At 32.2% G+C, this 19,862-nt stretch overlaps 3 protein-coding genes across 3 annotated transcripts in view; 2 read left to right on the top strand and 1 right to left on the bottom strand.

Annotated features, from left to right (window-relative positions):
* Nucleotides 1–5,568: 5,568 nt before the first annotated feature.
* Nucleotides 5,569–11,824, top strand: LOC120133502. Its single transcript, XM_039150075.1, has 13 exons — nucleotides 5,569–5,924; nucleotides 6,142–6,274; nucleotides 6,375–6,432; nucleotides 6,883–6,972; nucleotides 7,262–7,375; nucleotides 8,112–8,261; nucleotides 8,814–8,951; nucleotides 9,466–9,974; nucleotides 10,260–10,359; nucleotides 10,487–10,546; nucleotides 11,023–11,115; nucleotides 11,206–11,325; nucleotides 11,421–11,824. Exons 2-13 carry the CDS (start codon nucleotides 6,237–6,239, stop codon nucleotides 11,739–11,741), a joined length of 1,791 nt encoding a protein of 596 aa, XP_039006006.1. The 5' UTR covers nucleotides 5,569–5,924; nucleotides 6,142–6,236; the 3' UTR covers nucleotides 11,742–11,824.
* A 1,645-nt stretch (nucleotides 11,825–13,469) lies between these two features.
* LOC120133493 (coniferyl alcohol acyltransferase-like) lies at nucleotides 13,470–15,998 on the bottom strand. Its single transcript, XM_039150066.1, has 2 exons — nucleotides 15,572–15,998; nucleotides 13,470–14,462 (listed from the first exon to the last, which is right to left on the bottom strand). Exons 1-2 carry the CDS (start codon nucleotides 15,986–15,988, stop codon nucleotides 13,503–13,505), a joined length of 1,377 nt encoding a protein of 458 aa, XP_039005997.1. The 5' UTR covers nucleotides 15,989–15,998; the 3' UTR covers nucleotides 13,470–13,502.
* Nucleotides 15,999–17,784: 1,786 nt separating this feature from the next.
* LOC120133418 (coniferyl alcohol acyltransferase-like) overlaps nucleotides 17,785–19,862 on the top strand; it is a 28,579-nt gene continuing 26,501 nt past the window's right edge. Inside the window, exon 1 of the mRNA XM_039150005.1 lies at nucleotides 17,785–18,195. Within this exon, the coding sequence (XP_039005936.1) occupies nucleotides 17,785–18,195 (411 nt within the window). The remainder of the gene's footprint in view (nucleotides 18,196–19,862) is intronic.

Here is a 19,862-nt window from a genome sequence, read left to right as displayed (position 1 = left end):
TCCCTTTTTTTTTGTTTTAAGAATAAAAAAGGAAAGGAAAAGTTTAGGGTTTTAGATTTTTTTTTATTGTCCAAGGTGATTTTGGCACCAAAGGTGTTTTATTGTGAAGGTGTGAAATTTATGAAAGGTATGCTTAGGTAAATAGTGGGGTTTGTTTGACGAATTCAACAGTTTGAAATCAGAAGAGAAAAATTATGAAATTCTGGACCCATTCTTTTAGGAACTCTGTTTAATTTTCTTACATCCTTTTTTTAGAAAATTACTACACTCCACATTTACATAGATTGCTTTAAGAGTTTTTTTTTATTAAATAAAATGAATTAAATAACAATAATTATATATATGATAAACCTGAAACTGTGAAGGACGGATATGAAGAAGAAAATGATTTATAGGAGGAATTCTTATTGGTGGTTATTTTTGTTGTCTCCGTCAATGTAAAATTTTCAAACATTAATCTAAGAATAGTCTCGATTTAATTCCTTTATGTTATTGTAAAAAATAAAATCATCTAATGAAAAATAAAGATACGTACACTAGAAATGTAAAAAGTTGATTCGACCTTTTTAACTTGAGTTAAAACTATTTATGACCTCGATGGTAGTGATCCGAAACTTATTCGTGAACTAGCGTTGACCTGAACCCAAGTTGAATTTGAAAATTGTGAATTTGAGCCCGACATGCACTCGATCTAAGAACGACCTAAACTTAAGTTGAACCGATAATATGATAATCGAACGCAATCTGCATTCGACTGATATAAACTCGAACCCGATATTAATAAGGTAAATAACTAATATTACCCGACCTGTTATCAACCTGACATGTCATGGACCTAATCTGTAATTGACTCAACCTATAAATGAGACTTGTTATTTAACTAATCTAATAATTACCTAACTTGATATTTACCTAACTTAAAAATTATAATTGATGAAACTGTGAGATTTGAATTTATAATAAACTATGAAAATTAATATAATTATTTGGTTAAAAGTTAAAACAAATTATGATATTAATATGATTACTTTTATATATATATATATATATTTAAAAAGCAAAAACTCAATCTTATTACATTAGGTCCATTACAATATATACAAATAAATTTGAAAAGCTTAGTCTATGCTTAGAAATTTGAAAAGTTTGATCTTAATTTTTTTTAACACTCATACCTTCATCTTTGGAGGAAATCTTTGATTTTCTTTTGTTTAAAGGATAAGCAAGCAGTTAATATGATGTAACTTTTGAGAAAAGCATGGATTCTTTGTCACTTGATCAATATATGTATAATGTATGTATAATCTTTTTTAATTTAGTTTTTTTAATAAGTACAATTTTTATTATTTTTAAATTAAATTTGATTATAATATAATTTGATTAGTCCTATGTATGTATAATGTTTATTATATATACACTCATAAGTATAAGTATAAATAATATATATATATATATATACTTATGTACATATATCATACTTGTATGTATGTATATACCATACTTCCTTTATCTATAATTTTATATTTGTTTAATTGAGTCCTTAAAATTATATTAACATCTAAAATTGACTCATACTTATTTATATTTTTGTATTTATTTCAAACTCTATATATATAATGTTTATTATATATACACTCATAAGTATAAATATATATAATATATATAATGTATAAATGTTTATTATATATATATCATACTTCATTTATTCATATTTTTATATTTATTTAATTGAGTCCTTAAAATTATATTTGTATCTAAAATTGACCCATACTTATTTATATTTTTGTATTTATTTCAAACCCTATAAATCACATAATAAACTTCATTTCAAATTCTATAAATTATATCATAATCTCCAAACTTTATAAACTTTTGTTCACCAAATTTTTAAATGGATGCAATTTAGTCCATTTTTATATTAATTTCAACTTCACATTTTATAATTATTTCGATTTGATCCTTATCCATACGTGTTGTTTAATTTTTTTTTTGTAATTTCATGTTTGTTCAATTTAGTACTTCAAAATATATTTTCTTTATCAAAATTCATCCATAATTATTTATATTTTTTTATAATTTATTCTAAATCATATACAATTACAAATTATAATTTGATGTTCATGAAACATTGAAAGACGAAAAATGATTAACCCAAAAATGACACGACCTTAAGTCAATCCGTATTCGGTAATATTCGACCTGAATTTTTTTCTACCAATGATGTCACCCTATTTGAACGAGATCCGAATGAAGTCCATCCAAACCTGAATTAACCTAGTATTTAACTGCTTCGGACATGAACCGTTTTGATATTAACTAACATCGATCCGAACTGAAATTAACCCGACTCGAATCCAAACTAAATCTGATGTCAAATCAACCTGAATGACCCGAATTGATTTAACTTAGACTCAACTTGATCTGAGTCAAAGCTAAATTGATACGACTCAACTTGTATTCAATTTAACTTAACCTGACAGAATCCGATTGAAACTTAAACGGATACTTGATTTCACATCTCTAACGCATATTCATAAATTAGGATATAATATTTTTATTAATGATTATTTTGTTTAACATTTATTTTTAATATTAGAAAATATTTTTGTATTGTATTATATGAACGAATCTTTATTTTACATGGTATATTGTATTATACCACCCACACCAGTAACCCATAACAATGGGCCTAAAACATCAATGGGTATTAGGGATATTAAAAAATACTTGAGCTGACTGTCGACCCGAACTTTAAAAAACAGGTAATTTTTTTAAAAAAATTAATCGACCAGGTCAGGTACCATGCCCAACATTTTCCAGGTCGGACTTGGGTCACAAAATTGGTTTTTTTCGGGTACCCAATTACGCGAGTTCTCGATTAGTATATATATATATATATATATATATATATATATATATATATATATATATATATATATTTATTATACTTTTAGATATTAAATTAAACTAACACTCACCCAACATTATTAATAATTTTTGATATTATATATTTAATTATTAATAAATTTATGTTTGGATATTAGAGTATGTAATTCGAACATTTAAAATTGTGTTTTTTAAATTAATAATTTGAAAATGATAAAAAAAAGGATATTCGATTACCCGTAAAATTCAGGAACCCGATTACCGATTACCCGCAACATCTGGGTCATGACACTGGCCAAAAAATTAACTACCCGGGTACCCGGCACTTCAAGTACCCAAAAACCCGGGTACCTGGATTTAAACACACCTACCGAATATACCCCCACAATGTTTTCAATCTTAAAAATATATTTTTCACTTGAAAAAATTACTTTTCAAAAGTAAATATAAACGAACCTTAGAATTTTTTTTATTAGTACGAGTAATTATAAGTAATATATATTGAGATTTTTTAATTAATTAATAATGGATATGTACCATATAAATATAATTGTTTGAAATATATAATATTTAAAAAGAAAAACACCTCTTTTTACTAATAAGATTGCTGAATAAATTTTCCTTTGAACTCTTACAATTATGGGTGAGCAAAACTCGGCTCGACTTGAACAATTAAACTTTTTTTAGTTTCGAGTTATTCGAGTCAATTCGAATTATGAATTCGGTTTTGGAGTTCAATTCGAATTGAAATTTCAAAATTTCGAGTAACTCAAAAAATTGAAAATTTGGATGAATATTTTGACAGTTTTACGGTTTGGTCACTGATTTCATATTCCTTCAACTCTTTCTTCATTTTAAGTTAAATTTTCACCAAATTTGAATCACATACTCTTAAACCATCATAGAATACATATGTACTTTAAATTCAATTTTGATAATAATTTTTTTTTATTTTAGTCCCTCAATTTTGCATTATTTTCGTATTTCTTCAATTTATCTTTCATTTTTAGTACGTTTTTGACCAAATTTAAACTACATGTTCCCCTACTACTATAGAATACCTATGTTCTTATTTTTTTTCACTAAAAATATACTCTTCTTTTAATTTAGTCCTTTAACTTTTCATATTACTCAATTTAGTCTTTTGACTACAATTGTTTATCAATTCTTTTTTCACATAAATTCTTTGACTCCTTTATACTCATTAATATTTTATCATCAAAATACCTTCTTTTTTGAAATATAATATTATAAATATATTTTATAATTTTAGATTGTATGTGATATATTAAATAACATTGTAATATGAAAAGAATATGAGGATATATATATGATTAGAGAAAGTAAAAAAATTAGAATAAATTTTTACTATAATACTATAAATAATTACAATTAAATTTGAATAGAAACTCAAACAACTTGACTCGAATTTCTTAAATCCGATTTGATTCGAAAAATTTTAAATTAAGTTTGAGTTATAAAATACAACTCGTTAACTCGAATAATTCAAATTTTTTTAACTCGACTTGATCGAATATTTACCGTTATGTACAACCGAATAACACAATTAATTTAAAAAAAGCGTCATGCAATCACTTGATAAATATCACACAAAGCAAGAGTAACAGCATCTCATAATCATAAATTTCAAAACTCGACTTATAAAAATGTTTTTCTTTTTAAATTTTAATAATAAAAAAGAACACTCATTTTCCACACCCACAACAAAAGAATCACCCATCTACTTCAGTTATCGCTATCTCCTGCCCACAAGCAGACCCGACATAAAACAAATCCATTTTAAATTTTATTTCAAAATTGGTCAAAACTCAAATGACAAATAATAAAATATTTTAGACATTATAAATGTTTTGGAAGCTGTTCTAAGATTCGCTTTACTTTTGTTTTTACTCTGTTTGAAATCTCTCTTACCCAAGTCTTTGGGTTAGCTCAACCGTATCTTTGTCATTTCATTTGTCCACCCCCACTTTCCCTTCATTTGAATTTCAAGTTAAAAACTTAAACTTGAGGGAACATAGGTACCCAGTTGACAAACAAATGCATTTTTTTTTTGTTTATCTGAGAATCAGAGCCGAAGAAATAGAAGAACCGAGAATCAGTTTCAAGTTGGATTTGGGTGTTATTCCTTTTTGTTGATGTGTCACGATTCAAGAAAGCATGGATCTTTCAGGTTATTTATCAAAGGTCTCCTTTTTAATGATTTTTTTTCTCATTCTTCTTTTTTCTATTTGAAATTAAGAAATTGGGTTGCTGTTGTTTTCTTTTATCTGTTTTTATTTTGTGAGGTTTAGAAAGATGCATGCAGTGAAAGGGAAATCGTTATGGTTAATGGGGTCAGCCTGTGAGTTGTATTGGTGTGGCATTTGGAGCTCAAAAGGGGACCATTGAGATCTGTCCCTTGGATTGTTCTTCTTTTACATTTTAATTTTCTTTGACTCAATTTGTGTCATCGTTTTATTGTGGTTTGGAATCTTTTTACCTAGTGGAAACTGGAAACCCTTGATATACTTTCTCCTTTTTGATTTACTGTTTGCCTAACTACTTTTGAAATCTCAACTTTGATCTCACTTTTAATTCCATCAATCAATCCACTTTCACCATTACACTTTTTCTTCATTTTCAATGGGCATGAAAGAAAAGCAACCATCTTCTTTGCTTTTAAATCAACGTTGATAAACTCTTGATGGGTATGTCAAGTTTTTCCCCTTTGTTTTTTTTTTGTCACCATGAAAGCTACTTTTGTGTTCCATAATTAGCAGTGGGATAACCCCACTTTCTTCTTTTTGTTCTTATAATTGCATATTCTTTGCTTCTGCTCATTCCCTTTCCTTTTTGCCAATTGTATCCTCATAATATTCACAGCTTTTGCTTTTGCTCTGATTTCCATGAAGTGGAAAAGTAATTCATTTTTCTCAAGTGGTTTCAAAGATATTTTGTTTTCTACAAATCCCTTTTCTGAAATAATTTCTACTTGTATATGTGCTGGTTGTATGTGATTTAATATCAGAGGTATCAGGGTGAGTTTATTTAGATTTGTATGGTTGTGTTGAAAATGACTGGTAGCTGTGCATTCATTGACTTCATTTGTCCTTTACTTCTTCACAAGCCACACAGTACCCTCTCCAAAAACAGCTCATTCTTCCATTAGATTATCGAGGACAAAATCTATCTTAAGTTACCCAAATTTGAAATCATTGAAAAAACAGGCTTTTGATGTTTGAATTGGATCTGCAGAATTTATGAAGCTTGTTTGCATATGGGGTTGATATAGAAGCTAAGCTACTTTGGGACTTCTTTATTTGGTAAAAGCCAAACCCCATGATTACAAGATGTGTGACTCTACGCTCGTGCAATCTGCTTTATGCCAGTAAGGACTGCAATCTGCTTATGCTCTTACTGGCTTATAAGTGGCGTTTTTAGTTTCTTTCTTCTGATTTTTTCTTTCCTTGGAATGGCCTTGTCTGCAGAAATGAATGTCAGCTAGATTCTGTTAGTGAAGTTCAAGATAATAACTCATGGTTAGAGGTAAGTGATGGTGGTCTGCACTTGTAATGATTGTTGATTAAGACTGAATGAAATATGTTGGCCATAACAATTCGCTATTTTCCCTCATTTCGACTACATGAATGCTGTTGAAGTCAACCTTCATGTGATTTTTCACGATTTTAGTCTACTGGTTGTTTGCGTTTTCTGTTTTGATGAAATATCAAATATTATACCCATTGCAGAAGAGACAAACAAACAGTTTCTTTCATGTTGTTAGTTGGTTGACTTGAATTAGAAGTCCTAAGAATTTTCCTTTATTCTTTTTTCAAGGGCCATAATAAGACTTCTACTGCAGTACCTGTTTCATCTCAATGTTTCTATTAATTTAGATTTGATATTCATCGTGAATTTGGCTTAAATTTTAGGGGGGGGGGGGAAGGTCAATTGGCTTATATTTGATATTTACAATGAAATTGGTGATTTCTTCAGGAAACGAGTTTCAGTGAAGAGACTGGAAGTGCTGAATCATGTTCCAAAAGCAGCGATTTTTATCCTTATAGGTTCCAGCTTGAGCAGGATGTAAGCATCCCTTAACTGTGATAACATTTTAGCCACTGCATTACACTAGTTATATAAGACGGCTTAAAGCAGTTGTGCGGTTGCATTTGCAATTGTCTTTGTGTTGTTACTCGCATATCCCCTAAGGTGTATTTAATGTGTTTGATGGCCTCCTTCTAAGAGTAGTCTTATATTTTCAGTTGCTTTTGATTGTAATATGCTGATTGTTAGGGAAAATGTATTTATTTTAGTTCCTATAATGATTCCTTAAATGTATATTTGATTATGGTTACTTTCTTCTTAAAAACAGGTACATAAATTGCAACAAAAGCTGCAAGAAGAGATGGACTTGCATTCTGTTCTGGAAAGTGCTATAGAGAAAAATGCTTCAGAATTGTCAAGTCCTTCATGCCTTCCTCACAATGTATGTCAGTTATATTTAATATTTTCTCACTGTTGGTTATTTGACCTTTTGGTCTTGTCTAGATGTTCTACATCTAGTTGTACATTGCTGCCACCTGTTGTTATACTTCATGGTGATTGTTTGTGACCCAAAATTTTTTGGAAGTTCAAAGCAATATGTTATACGAGTTTGGAAAACATCTTAAGTGTTATTTTTTACCATCAACGACAAGCTTTTGTTCTCTACTTTCTTAGCAAACAAATAGATGTTTCAATCTCTTATTCTTATTAGTTAAGATTACCTTACTACTTTATGCCACAACTTTCGGGCAACAATTTCGACTTTCTTTTTCCAATGAAGCTGTTGTTCATATCCTTATCCACACATATAGCGTGTAGCATTTTTTCTGGATGATTTAATTGGTGTTAAAGTTGTTGTTAAAGCCAATACTCCATTCCACACATTGCAAGCTCAAGCTGATGTCATTGTATTAGAGACGTTTTACTTTAGTCTTATGGAAATGCTAATATGCTTTGAATATCTCCAATATTATTTCATTGGTTCATATTAAGTAGCCATCTGGAGTTTATATTAACGGCTTCTCTCTGGTTCTTTTTGATTTCTTCATAATAAATTCACTTAGTTGTTTATGAACTCCATAATCCATGCATTCAGTTGAGGCATACCCGTCAAATTGTGAACTGGTTTCTTTAATAAAGATTGTTATAAACTTTACCTTCTTTGTATTCTCTTACAGGCTCAGGAGCTTCTATCCCATATTGCCGTATTAGAGGGTACAATCTCAAAACTTGAACAAGAGATGGTCTCTTTGCATTTCCAACTTAGTCAAGAAAGAAATGAACGGAGGCTTGCTGAATATCGATTGAGGCATTCAGATTCTTCATCGGTATGTATCTTACTCTATCACCGAATTGCTGCTGAGTGCTAGCTAATGTCACACTATGAAAAACTTAATCCTTCCTCATTATAACCACAGTGTTTGTTACATTGTTGAAACCAATGATTAAGGTTACAGTTATTTGTAGCCAGTTAAAATATCTTTTTTAAGGTTAGTTGTGATGAATTTGATCTTTATAGTACTTATAATAAACCGACAGGAGTAAGTCATTATGACAACAAATAAACTCAACCCGTTATGAATCAAGAGATAAGCACGAAAATAAATTCATGTAGTTTATAAAGCCTTAGTTGTTCTCCAAATGATAAACATATATTTTCCTTTAAGAATCTTCCTCGAATGCTGTGAAGACGAGCTGAATGTCATAACTCATTTAATTGGACTTTGCCTACAGTTTCTATTCTATAATGGTCGATATTATGTTAACTATAAATATAAAATATAACAATAGGTGATAAGAAAGTGACATCACAAAAACTATTGCATGTGTAGTTACTTGTGCATTGGTTGTACATTATGAAGTTTTCTTTTGTTATCTAGATTTCACCGTCATCAAGATGTTTGAAGCATTCAAATTCTGTATTGCATCATTCCTCAGAAGATAATTCATATCAAGAGCCTGCTGACCAACGGTCAGAATCTACTGGTGAATCATCTTCTGCAGAGTCAGTAAGAGAGGTAAATGTCTAGCTTCCTTCTTGCCTTCTCTGAACAGAGTTTTCAACTCCATTACTATTTTGACAGCTATAGTGGATCATACTTAATCAAAATTGGTTCCATCTTTAAAGCAGATTATTTGTAATTCAGCAACAGGAAACTTCAATAGTGTACTGTCTATCTACATTTTTTAACCAAACTCTGAGTTCAGGTGTTTCATCGATCTACATTTTTAACCAAATTCTTATGTTCGCTGCAAATTTTGTTTTTGCAATATTTCTTATTACTAGACATACAATCTCTATGCTGCTTGTTTGTGTTCTTGTTTTTGTCTTTATGCTGAATTCGGCTATAGTTCTGATGATTTGGCTATACACCTACTTCAAAAGCTTAAGGCCATTTCAGATCTTTTTTTGTAATCTGTCTATCACAAAGAAAAATAGATAATAGATATGGAAATATTTATTTTTAGTAATGATTAATACTGAAAACCGCCGAAGTTTTTTACTTAGATTTTAGTGATTATGATTCACAGAAGAATGCAGTTGGCATGCTTTTGCATCATGTTGGGAAGAAAACCTCTTCAAAGAAAGACGAAAAATCTCTTCAACCTCTACAGTTTGAGGAGATTTCACGCGAGATAACACCTAAAGGCCTCTGGGATCACCCTAACCGGTTATCAGAAGAGATGGTTAGATGCATGAGAAATATATTCATCTCTCTTGCGGATTCAGCTGTTCCTTCCAAATCATCTGCGTCTAAAAGCCACAGCTCAACTCTATCACCTCGGGGACATCTGTCAAATTCATCATGGTGGTCGTCATCTGAACGTTCCATGATTCCATCTTGGGTGCAGAGCCCTCAAGTTGATATCCAAAGCAACTCCGAAGTTTTGGCTTCAGAGAATTCCTTTGATCCCTATAGAGTACGAGGAAAGTTAAGCTGGGCTGAAATTGGAAACTATGGCTTATCAACCGAAGTATCTTGGATGTCAGTTGGGAAGCGGCAGCTGGAATATGCATCTGGGGCCTTAAGGAAGTTCAGGTATTAAGCTTGTCAAACATTTTGTATTTAGTTTTTTTCTCACTTGACTAATGATTATCAAATGAGGATTTTGGAAACCAAGAGGTTTTACTTTCATGGGGCCAGATTCATCAGAATAGAGTAATATAGCCTGGTAGAGTTGTAAATATAGTGATTAGAGCACGAGTAGATTGTCCACATGTTTTCTTTTTCAAAAATGAATAAATAAAATAAATGAAAATCTTAATAACCTTCATGTAGTATAACTATTGTACGGCTGTTTTTTTTTAATTGTTTTGAGAACAGAACACTTGTGGAGCAACTGGCGAAAGTGAATCCTATTCACTTGAGTTGCAACGAGAAGCTTGCCTTCTGGATCAACTTGTATAACGCTCTAATCATGCATGTGGGTTTCTTTATTTCTTTTGCAAGTTCAGTTTTTACGATTACATCTCAAGAGTTGCGGAGTTAAATATAAACGACAAGTTCAGCTTTTGACAATATTTTTCTGTGTGTTGTCTGCATTATAACAGGCTTACTTAGCGTATGGAGTTCCAAGAAGCGACTTGAAGCTCTTCTCCTTGATGCAAAAGGTATAGGTTGTTGAATGAGAGATCTGAATCTCATTTTCCTATTTTTATGTTGTTGTGGCAGCTGCACTCTGTGTTTAAATTATTTCCTGTACTGTTTTTTTTGGGTCAAGTATTCTTAGTATACAGAGTGCAGCTAGCATAATCATGGTTAAAGAAAGTTTTCTCCTAAAATAAGAAATACTAACTAAAGAGAAGAATAAAGATTAAGCCCTTTATATATGTCGGTTCTCTGATGTTCAAATCTAGTACTTTGTAGAACTTCATGGTTCAACAGGCAGAGTAATTTAGTAATCTATTCATTAGAGATCTCATTTAATCTTGATTTCCCGAGCTTCTGTATATCTAATCTCTATATCTCGGTATCTGGTATAACATCAGAGGATGACTTAAAATTGGAGAAATGCAAGATAATTATCAATTTAATTAAGTTTTAGATTTTTGCAGTTATATCTGATGAAAGGTTTTTACTCTTCCAGGCAGCATATACAGTTGGAGGTTACTCCTTCAGCGCAGCTGCTATTGAATACGTCATTCTGAAGATGAAACCACCGTTGCACAGACCGCAAATTGTATAGATTTTTCGGTGATGTTGTTGTGCATGTTTTCTTTACTTGCTTCTCCTACTTCACTAACCAACAAATGTTAAAACTTCTTGTTAGGCTTTGCTTCTTGCCCTTCACAAACTGAAGGTGTCGGATGAGCAGCGCAAGTCCGCAATTGATGCATATGAACCACTTGCAACTTTTTCACTAAGTTCCGGGATGTACTCATCACCTGCGGTAATCTCCATAGTTCACTCTTTATGCACATGCACACACACAGATTCGTTTTGGCTGTTGTGAGTTGTAGATTTTGTAACAAGTGCAAATGCCAGGTGATAATCTACACTGCTAATAATGTTAGAGAGGAGCTTGAAGAAGCCCAACGCGATTTCATACGAGCTTCGGTTGGGGTTAGCAGCAAAGGGAAGCTATTAGTTCCGAAATTACTGCACTGCTTTGCCAAGGGCTTTGTGGATGATTCTAATTTGGCAGTATGGATATCTCGTTACCTGCCACCAGATCAAGCTGCCTTCGTGGAGCAATGCATATCACAAAGGAGGCAAAGCCTGCTTGGTTCCCGAAACTGTGGCATTCTCCCCTTCGATTCGCGCTTCCGTTACTTATTCTTGCCTGAGAAAATTCCGATCCAATGATGTCCGTATTAGCTTTTCATCTTCTCTTGGCTTGTTAACCCGAATCATACAGAGTAAGCTACAGAAATTAGGTTGAACCTACACCAAAGTGAATCATTATCAGATCCTTGAGAAAGACGAGGTTCATTTACAGTCTTGGTGTTTCCCCCTCTGTGTAGTGTACATTTTCGTCATGCATGGCACATTGTATTTTCTTTATCCAGCCAGGTTAGAATAAAAACGTCTTTTGGGCTATTTTTAGATAAAAGATCAAATTACTGGACCTCGATGACGAAGATGAGCTCCAGTAATTTGAGTAGCCTATTGTTTGGTTTGTACTCATTATGATGTATTACTTTGTTTAACGAATCGATGTTGGATCTTGGATCTAACTTTAATCTACCTTGTTTTCTTTTATTAATCCAGTCTTTAATTTTTTAAAATTTTTGATGGTACAAATTTTAAATTTTTATATAATTTTTTTTATTGATCTGATTTAGTATCTTAAAATTTTTAATTGAATTTCGCACTTGGTGCCACAAAGAATGCATAAAACCATACATAGCGTTATGTTTTGGTTTTATTTTGATTAATAGTGAGTGACTAAAATAAAATCAAAATATAGCGTTAGAAATAATTTTTTTTTAATTTTTTAACAGTGAGTGATCAAAATGAAATCAAAATATAACGTTAGAAATATATATTTTTTTAAAATAGTTGGATGATCAAAACAGAATAAAAATTATAATCAAGGTACTAAATGTGTAGTTTACCCTTTTAATTATAATATATTTTGGACGTAAAAAAAGCATTTGATATATGACTGAATTGGTTTTTCGTCACCGATTGCTAACCCCCCATTGCAAGTATAATTAATTCAAGGTTTAATTAAACTAATAAAACAACACCTATATACACGTTTGACAAAAACAAACTCTTTTTCTCAACCAAAATCATCTCCTTTTCTCACCTACGTTAGCTTATATATATATAATGACCCCCAACTGTTCTACACCTACCCATTGTTCTATATTCTTCTTTATATTGGTTGCGTTTTGTTTTAATTATTTCTCATGTATAAATTTTAATATGTTAGTAATTTAGATTATGAGACATTTATATATTTTTTATTTTTTTATCATGTAATTGTATTACCTTTATTATCCAATCAAATAAAAACAAAAAAGAATGGATTTAGCAGTTTGATGGAAAGGATGTTAGTTCATAATTGAGTATATAAAATTCGACCATGAATCAAATGATAAAGAGATAGTTGTTATGCTTAGAGGTCCTAAGTTAAAACATTATATTTGCAGAGGTGTTTGAACGTTCATTGTCAAATAATTGATAATATTTCAAACATATACTATCTTATAATCACTTATGTATTTTTTTTTTTATTCAATCAAAATCCAATAACATCCCTTTTGTTCCTGCATGCCTTATTTATAGAATCGTGTTCTAATTTTTCCTATTATTTTTTCTTATTATCAACATTTTTGTAGCATATTTCAAAAGTTGTATCTACTTTATTCAATGTTGTGATACAAATGTTTTGTTTATAAATTTATTGGAATTGACCATCAGTACACATAAGCACGTAGTTTGCATTTTCAAATATATTTGAAAGTTACAAACTGTAGTAGTATCACACAATAGAATTTCGAAACTAGTTGGCTGCAATTGCAATGCTGTAGGACTGCAAGTCCAGCTTCAAACACAACATTTTCTGATACAAAGTTGGGGGAGTTTGGGACAATTTTCTTACGAGTAATCCAAAGTTTAAACCAGTTGAAGGTAATCAAAAGTGAGGGGCCTCAATACACTGCCAGCTTCGGCTTCTATCAGCTCCAATTGCCTTTTGAAAAGGTGCATATAAACCACCCAATCACCTTCTCTACAAGGACTTGGCATCGGCATTACATATCCGGAATCCCCTCCCCAAGGGAAATGGTACGACCCGAAAACAGGACGATCCCATCCGAAATCCACTTTCGAAACCGGGAAACGTTGCCCCGATGATACTACAAAAGCCGGGCCCTCGTCGCTGCCATTCATGTATATCTTAGCCAGAGCTGGCTCTGGACGGTGAGCCTCAACCCAGTCAATCATGCCGAGGAAGTGTTCCTTTGTCACTGCATGGTCCAGGAAATCATGAACCTGATTAGCCACCCACCACAACGGTTTTTCGATCAGTTCATTCACTCCTTGACCCCCAAAAGGAATGGAAAGAACATTTCCGAAATAAGAACCCATTAGACGCGCTTTGTCTTCGTCTCCTTCACCTAATCTAACCCTTCCATCCACAACAATCCCCATCTTGGAAAACTTGAAACCATCTTTGACAGCAAGGAGTGCTACCATTTTCCATAGAAACGAACTGAAAGACTCGAGCTTGCTCCTTTTATATCCATTAGAGCAGGCCAGTGATTGAAGCTCATTGAGTTTCTCAGAAGGAATATAATATATACGACTAATGAGATGATCAGCGGGTTGATCAAGGTGTTGCTTAGGGGGTGGTAATGAGGATATGGGCACATACATTTGATCCAGAGACGAGTCGATGCACCCTGGACGCCTTGGGTTCATCAGAGACCGGCGAAAGGACGGTACCAAAGAGATTGATTTGGATCGAGCCATTTCAGCCCATGATACAAGAAACATGTTGGCTGAGTAGGCATCAGCAATACGGTGGTCAAATGTGCATGCCACCACTATTCCACCGCATCTAAGCTCTGTTGCCTGTAATATATTTCAGTTTAACAGTTAAAGCTACACCCCTCTTGTTCATCGTACTAAGAATGACACGAGGACATGTACGTTTGTACGTATATATAGTGTTAATAGAATTGTTTTCTTGGTTTAAAATCCTTCACTTCGTGTAGTTAAAAGCAGGGCTGGAAAGGGATATGTCGACCTCATATCATACTTGTCAACCGCCCACTCCATAGGGTGATAAAAGATATTCACGGAACTTACTAGATTTTTTGGTTATATTTCCGATATTGAATTTGAATGAGGTTTAATTAGAGATATATTGTAAAAAAAAGTAACTTTTTTAAAGAAAATTAAGTATATTTAAAAATTATTTAAGAAAATAATATGATTTTTATAATAATTCTTAAAAACGTTCTTAGATATTGACGATTCTAATAAAATTGTTATATATTATGATTTTTGAGTACGTATTAAATATTGTTATTAAATATTGATACTTTTAAAATATAAATAATTTAATCACATGAAAAGAAATACATATAATAATTATGGGCTGGATATATTGTAAAAGATAACAATAGAGGAATTTATCAAAATTTACATTGTTTGAATTTTATTTTTATTAGTGTAAATATAAATTTTATATATTTTTTTCATTTTATGATTGAGGCCTACACATGCACATCATCACCTGCTTCGACATAATTTGTGTTAACATATATTTATTACACATAAATTCACTTTTTTTAGATAATTTTTATATACTTTTTTATTTTAATACGTGAGATGTTCGTTTTTATTATTATTTTTATCTCTATAACATAAAGTTATCATTTGAAATAAAAACCTAACTAAAGACGGTCACTAATAAATTTGACTCATTAAAAAAATTATTAAAATACATTGATAATAATTTTAACAATTATTAAAAAAATACTTGTAAAAAACAATTATTATAAAATTATCATATTTAAAAACAATTATTATAAAATTATCATATTTCTTTAAACAATTTTTAAATTATTCCATTTATTTAATTTTATGTATCTATTTATTTTTTCAATATATCCCTAATTAAGGCTTCGAGTGAATGAATATGAATTTATTTCTTATTATTCACACTTTTATTTTACCTGGGCAGAAAGCACTCCATATTTCTTCTTAGGCACGAGTTTCCCTTTGATGCTTTGATCAGGGTTATGCAAATCCAGGTGTCGAAGCTCAACATCGGCATAAGCTTGGACGAAATCCACCCCGCGATTGTTGCAAAGGAGCTCGGGTTCACCTGCAGCATTAGCCACCACCTCACCCGCAAATGCGTAGTAGGATACGAGAGCCTGAGCCAAGGCAGTTTTGAGGACACTGACCACGGAAGTGAAGCTCGTGATGCAGCCTTCTGGTTTCTTGTAACAAAAGAAGACTCCCACATCGACGGGAGGGAGAAGCAAGTCAAGATTAGAGAATGGTAGCCAGTGTTCTTGCAATGGTAACATCGCTGCCACAGTTTCCTCCTTGCTCACCGTCATCGTGAAATCTGCTTTTGCATCCATGTCTAGCTACCTATTATCTCTAGTTTTTTATTTATTGGTGAGTAGTGACGGATCTAGAAATTAAAAAATGAAGTTCTAAAATTTTAATATCCTATTCTAAAAAATTTGGGTATGCAAATTTTCTTATTTTTTTTCTATTCCTATTAACAAAATGAAGCATTTAATAATGTTTCCTCCAATGCTAACCAAAAAATAATCAAATAAAAAATACCTGCATTTTTTACGTCAACTTCAATCGTAAAGTTATCCGTACAAGCTTAAATTTCGACTATGCATAGAAAATATGCATCTAACTTGGATTTTTGATGTTATATATATAATTATATATTTTCTGGATATGAAAAGATGATAACTTGAGTTAAACTGCGTTTGAGTAGACATACGAACTAAATAATTGACTGGTGTAGATGAAACCATAAATTATTGGCTTGTGGAAAACGATTTGTCGACACAAATGAAGAGAAAGCCCATGTGTTTTTTGTCCTTTTGTGACGGTTTTGAAGAATCTATGTACTACTCGTGAGTAAAGTTGGGAAGTCACGAGCGGCAGCCTAATATACTCACATTTAACAAAACAAACAAAACTTAACGCTTGCTTTATCTTTTTCTGTACCCGTCTCGTTGTTGGTTTTTTTTTTTCATTTTCTATTAGTAATAGGTGATATCAATTTTAGTGCTGATGAAAATTCATTTTTCTTATTACCAACTTATATATATTTTTCTCTGCCTCGTCCAGCCGTTATTTTTTTCCTTTTCTATTAACAGACGGTGACATCAATTTTAGTACGGAATGTAGTCGTTGATATTTTTTTTATCTCACATCTTTTTTTTTCTTTCTAATAATTCTATTTTTATGCATGATTTTATTTACTTTTTATAACACTTTCTTTTATGCCTTCTGACATTTTTTTTATTTTTTTCCGATCGTTTGTTGTTTATTTTTAAGGTTGGATTTAACGTCTTAAAATTGATTAAGATGACGTCCATTTGTTATCTCGTTAATCTTCTTGCTTTAGACTCTCAAATTGGGTTTGCATATGCAACCTGCAATCGTAGATAATTATCTCACAATGCTTTGCTATAATTTGTATTTTATCGGTGATTTTTCAGTAGTTTAATATCCTATTGTGGTTCCTTTGTCTTAGCAGTCAGATTTATTCATATATAATTTTTTGTTTGAGTTTTTCCATATGAGATTTTCACATTTTCTTTGTATGATCCTGAAATAATATTGAGTGACTAGTTTTTTTTAATGATTTTAGGAGAATATCCCAATTAAGTGCTTAATTTATGATTTTTATTGTAAACATTTATTGAATCTCTATTTCTTCATAAAATTAAATTTTATTGAAATAAAAAATAAAAATAGTTAAATAGATTATTCGTAATCTGTTTAACTATTTTTATTTTTTATTTCAATAACTTTTTAAAAAGTTAGTTAAATAGTTAAATACATTATATCGCTTAAATAATGTTTCGAGTTCTAATCGTTGTATATGTAGAAAATCCCTAATGAAAGATTCATAACTAAAATCAGGTGTATGACGTGAGATCGTCTGTATTAATTAAGACGAATCCTTAAACGGGAAGGAAGGGAAAAAAAACGAATAAGCTGCAGATGATACGCAAGTCAGCAGCCCAATTATGTTGAATAGTTCATACAATTCTGACAAAAGAATTGTTTTAAATATTTACCCACTATAATACTTTGATAATTTCCATTTCATTGAAAATAAAATTATCTACTTCCCCATTTTTTTTCTACAAATCCTCCCTCCAATTACAGTGGTAAAAAAATGGGATCAACAAAGGGAGAATTCACGGCGACGGTGACAAAAAACGAAGTGGTGGCGGCACTGCTGCCATTTCAAGAGCATTGGCTGCCACTCACCAACCTAGACTTGCTTTTGCCGCCTCTCGACTTCGGCGTTTTCTTCTGCTACAAGAAACCACTCTCCACCGGCTGCTGCATGGTTACTACTCTGAAGAAGGCGTTGGCTGAAGCTCTTCTCCCTTACTATGGTTTGGCCGGCGAGGTTGTCCCCAACGCCATGGGGGAGCCTGAACTTCTGTGTAACAATCGAGGCGTGGATTTCGTGGAGGCTTATGCAGATATTGAGCTTCGAAATCTCAACTACCATAACCCTCACGAGAGCATCCAAGGTAAATTGGTACCCAAGAAGAAACGTGGTGTGCTGTCAGTTCAGGTACGTTCGTTTTCATGAATATTAGTTGGAGCGGAGAAATCGTTGCTCTGATAATAAAAACATACACAACGTTACTAATAAAATACCAGTATTATTATTAACCCAAATATTAAAAATTAAATAAATAAGATAATAAAAATTATATCGAGATGATCATGATATTAACCAGTTGAAAAAAATCATTATAGACTAATCAAGTTGAATGTTTCTGTGCATCAGAGAATATATACAAATTCAAGGAGAGTCGATCATTAATTTAATGCTAACCAAATTACACCCCCAGCATGCCTATCAGTCAGGCCCGCGTGTGTAAAAGCCCAAGCAGCTAGGATTTCTAGCTTTTTCATCTACACCGCTTCACCCCCTGCCTTTAGATCTAAGGTTGATCCAATGACCCAGATTAAAGATGAAACTAGGGTTTTCTCATTAACCCTAGTTGTTTCCAGCCACCGCAAGCTTCTCTACCGTTAGATCAGATCTGATCCAACGACTCTGGTTGCCTCCATCAATACCTCACTCGCTCGTGACTCTCCCATGCCGCTGTCGTCACCATGGACGTTATTCACGCCGCTCATCTCATGCGAATATGAAACCTCGGGGTTAAAAGTTTTTACCCCTCCTTTTGGTCACATCATCGCGGCTCATGTTAGAGCTTGATCCCTGGGTTTGTGTCTCCTTCTCCAGGCCTAGAAGTCGTGAGAAACGGAAAAGAGAAAAGGGGCTTTCTCTTTATAATCCACAAAATAGAAGACCACCTTTTTTTAGACAACAAAAATCGAGTATTCACACTAAAAAAAAAGAAAGAAAGAAGAGAGATTGAGTTTTGTAATAGCTTATAGGATCTGTAGCACTCGATTCAAAGAAATAAGAAGGAAAAAAAACAGGTATTCCTTTTCTTTTGGAAGTTCTCGTTTATATCTACTCTATTTGAGGCTGTTTTTGTATATTTGGTGGTAATTTTCGGGTAGAAGGAGAAAAGAGGAAAAAAAAGGTGTATTTTTCTCTTTGAAACCACTGCAGACAATGGCTGTTGGCGCCTATCCATGGCGGCTAACACTGTGGTCGGCGGCGTTGATTTGGAATTTAAGAGGGTCGGTCGAGAGAAAAATAGGAGAGAGTTGAGAGGATTTTTCATTTCCCCTTTTTAGCAAAAAAAAAGATGGAAGAGGCCAGGGACCAGGGTTTGACATTAAGCATATCCATAATTTATTTAAAGAGTGTTTAGCATTGGATTTTTCTTCAATCAAACTAAATATGAAAATTGAGTGGGAGGTTGTTGGTGGGTTTGGAGAAGCTTGGTCAGGAATAGTGATGGCGTTTCTTTTCGAAATCCATTGGAATTACGGAGGCTGCCATGGTTGAATGCAATGCAAACGAAGAGGCTTGCTTCTTGTTTGAAACTTCGAACAACAACAAAATCTTATTCTCATATGCAATGAAGTAAAAGAGGTAGAGTAATAGGTTGTCCCCTAATATCAATATCAGGTTGAGAGCAGTTTCTGTGGAATATCTTCGACAATCAGATAATTAAAAATAAAGATAAAATACAATGCATGTATAAATAAATAAATACATAATTGAACAGTCTTCATATGCGAGTCTGAATGGGAAGTAATCCTACAAATAAATCCCTGCGTAAAAATTTCTGCATATAGACAGAAACGTAA

Source organism: Hibiscus syriacus, unplaced genomic scaffold (assembly GCF_006381635.1).
Source record: "Hibiscus syriacus cultivar Baekdansim isolate YM2019G1 unplaced genomic scaffold, ASM638163v2 tig00110580_pilon, whole genome shotgun sequence".
In the NCBI taxonomy this organism is placed as follows: Eukaryota; Viridiplantae; Streptophyta; class Magnoliopsida; order Malvales; family Malvaceae; genus Hibiscus; species Hibiscus syriacus.
The sequence above is the reverse complement of the archived record's forward strand: the minus strand, read 5'-3'. Positions and strand labels throughout refer to the sequence as shown.

Coding starts and splice junctions, on each gene's coding strand:
- LOC120133493 (XM_039150066.1), bottom strand. CDS start 15,988: ATGGATGCAAAAGCAGATTTCACGATGACGGTGAGCAAGGAGGAAACT. Junction 14,463..15,571: donor ATGGAGTGCTTTCTGCCCAG/GTAAAATAAAAG, acceptor AATATATTACAG/GCAACAGAGCTTAGATGCGG.
- LOC120133502 (XM_039150075.1), top strand. CDS start 6,237: ATGTGTGACTCTACGCTCGTGCAATCTGCTTTATGCCA. Junction 8,262..8,813: donor GGCATTCAGATTCTTCATCG/GTATGTATCTTA, acceptor TTTGTTATCTAG/ATTTCACCGTCATCAAGATG. Junction 10,547..11,022: donor TCTTCTCCTTGATGCAAAAG/GTATAGGTTGTT, acceptor TTACTCTTCCAG/GCAGCATATACAGTTGGAGG.